General features: G+C 31.2%; 1 protein-coding gene across 1 annotated transcript; it reads right to left on the bottom strand.

The window, feature by feature from the left end:
* Positions 1–589: 589 nt before the first annotated feature.
* On the bottom strand, positions 590–1790 carry LOC145033737 (uncharacterized). The gene is made up of 4 exons (XM_078982291.1): positions 1634–1790; positions 1325–1558; positions 1123–1188; positions 590–907 (listed from the first exon to the last, which is right to left on the bottom strand). The coding sequence occupies exons 1-4, from the start codon at positions 1682–1684 to the stop codon at positions 803–805; spliced, it is 456 nt and encodes a 151-aa protein (XP_078838417.1). The 5' UTR covers positions 1685–1790; the 3' UTR covers positions 590–802.
* Positions 1791–2218: the final 428 nt, after the last annotated feature.

The raw sequence follows: 2218 nt of genomic DNA, 5'->3' as shown, positions 1-2218 counted from the left end.
GATAAATTTTGATTGTTATTGTAAAATAATTGCTTAATCATGAGAAGACAAGATGTATTAATTTGTTGTATCAACTTTTGAGATTCAAATGGAAGGATATCATTTGGCGAAAGAAGTATAAATATGATATTAGGATGTAAAATAAATATCAAAGGGCTTCTAGTCTAACGATAATTGATGTTGTCTTTATTTTTTGAGGTTGCGGGAAACAGTCTTGTCAGGAACATAAATGGTATTATGAGTAGTTTAAGAGTATGTTATATTTGTCTTTACGATGAAAAATAAATAAGCAATATCGTATTTACCTCATTGAGATATTTTCACTTCAAGCCCAACCCCATACTCTCTCAAATTGTGATATTAGAAATAAAAAGTAGATTGTGTAACACAACTATAGTCTAGTAGATTATATATTAATTGGTAAATGAGATATCATTTTAGTGCATATCATTCTTATGCTTGAGTTTTTGCTTGGTTGGAATCTTGGTGATTGTGGTATATACTAGGTAAAAAATCAAGTTGATAACTTGCATGATATCTTCGATAATTAGATGTTATCATGTTGAAATAGTACCCAGAACGTGTAATACATCAAAAGATAATATGTTCTTATTTTTAAAAGAGAAAAGTCTACATAAACATTGTTTTAACTAATGATGGCTAATTAACTTAACATTGTTTTATATATTACACAAATGTAATTATTAACTATATAAGTATTTGTGTGTTCTTCTATCGATTAGTTAAACATATCATAATGTTTCTAATGAAGTGATAAAAGCATAAACTGGGAGAACGGAAACTAGCATCTCACAGAAAACCACCTCATCCATTTTAAGTTTACCTTCCTCTTTCCTTCGCCGATTGTTTTTTTAGCACAATTATTAAGTGGGAACTCATTTTCTTCCTGTAAAATCATGTCATAATGTGAATATAACTATGTAAGTATATTAAAAAAAAGATAAAATTGGTCAACTGGAGATGGTAATTTTAGCTTGGTTACATTTACTAATGGTATAACATGAGTTTGTATCTTATATCTAACAATTCAAATATATATAATAATAAAATAGCTAAAAAGGAAATGGAAGAATAATTGCTCATATATGAAAGAAGCTCTACCCTTGTGGCATAAGCAGTCGACGAGCTCGATCTTGATGTGCTCCTCTCTTCCATATCTAAAATCAACTGCGAAATGAACGATTTCATCAAATTCTTGAATCATACCATTTTCAAAACAAACAAACAAAATCAAATCTAGCACAAATCATTACAACACTATTAATTCCTCTACATAAATGGTCAAATCCAAGTGAGGTAAAACCTTTAGCACACGATTCTCGAGCATGGAAAGTCGATCAATAAGAGTGCCTTTGTGATGAACATCGTCAAGGGCAGACAATAATGTTTTGCAATTCGTCTGCTCCTCGAGCTTCTCTTTATGGTTGTCTCCATGATCATAATCATCATCATCGTCATCATCATCATGACTGCCATTGTTGGTTGTAGTAGATCCAAATCTTGTTGATTTGCTATGTTTTTCCTCTAACTTCTGTAACTGAGAAAAGAGTTGGATGTGTGTGAAGCCAAGTTCAATAAACAGAATATGAATCAAAAGAAATGAATAGATTACCAGTCGATCGAGACGATCGATTCTTGGGAGAACAGGCAAAGTTGGTTCCATACTCTGGTTGCATGCAAAGTCCTCAGAGCTCAGATTCTGAAATTTGATATAATGTAGAGAGAAGGTGGGGGTTGGCTTTAATGGCGTAATAAGTTAAAATGAATGATTGACTAAAATATGAATAAACTTCTAAGGGTTATGGATTGAAGGTGGACCCTTCAACATTGTTTTATATATCATCTAATTGTATACAAAATAGAATTGAATTGGAAGTTCTTCCCTATCGTTTTGTATGGATTTAAATTTGTACATCAAGTAAACGTACAAGCTATGATGCATGATGTCTAACTTGTTAAAGGTTAAATATATGTTTTTATTATTTAAAGAATATTTTATTGGGGAAGAGAAAATCTCGTAGAAAATGGAAAGCCCACGTCTCCATATCGATGCCCATGCCCATGCTCTTATCAATTACACTATTTCCATCCGCTCACATATGATACATGCATATAAAATCCATCGATCTAACATTATTTTTTGTATTTTGATATTAAAAAATAAAACAAGCTAGGTCGGTTTTATGATGATAAGTAT

Source organism: Lactuca saligna, chromosome 3 (assembly GCF_052625555.1).
Source record: "Lactuca saligna cultivar CGN05327 chromosome 3, ASM5262555v1, whole genome shotgun sequence".
NCBI classification, from domain to species: domain Eukaryota; kingdom Viridiplantae; phylum Streptophyta; class Magnoliopsida; order Asterales; family Asteraceae; genus Lactuca; species Lactuca saligna.
The sequence above is the reverse complement of the archived record's forward strand: the minus strand, read 5'-3'. Positions and strand labels throughout refer to the sequence as shown.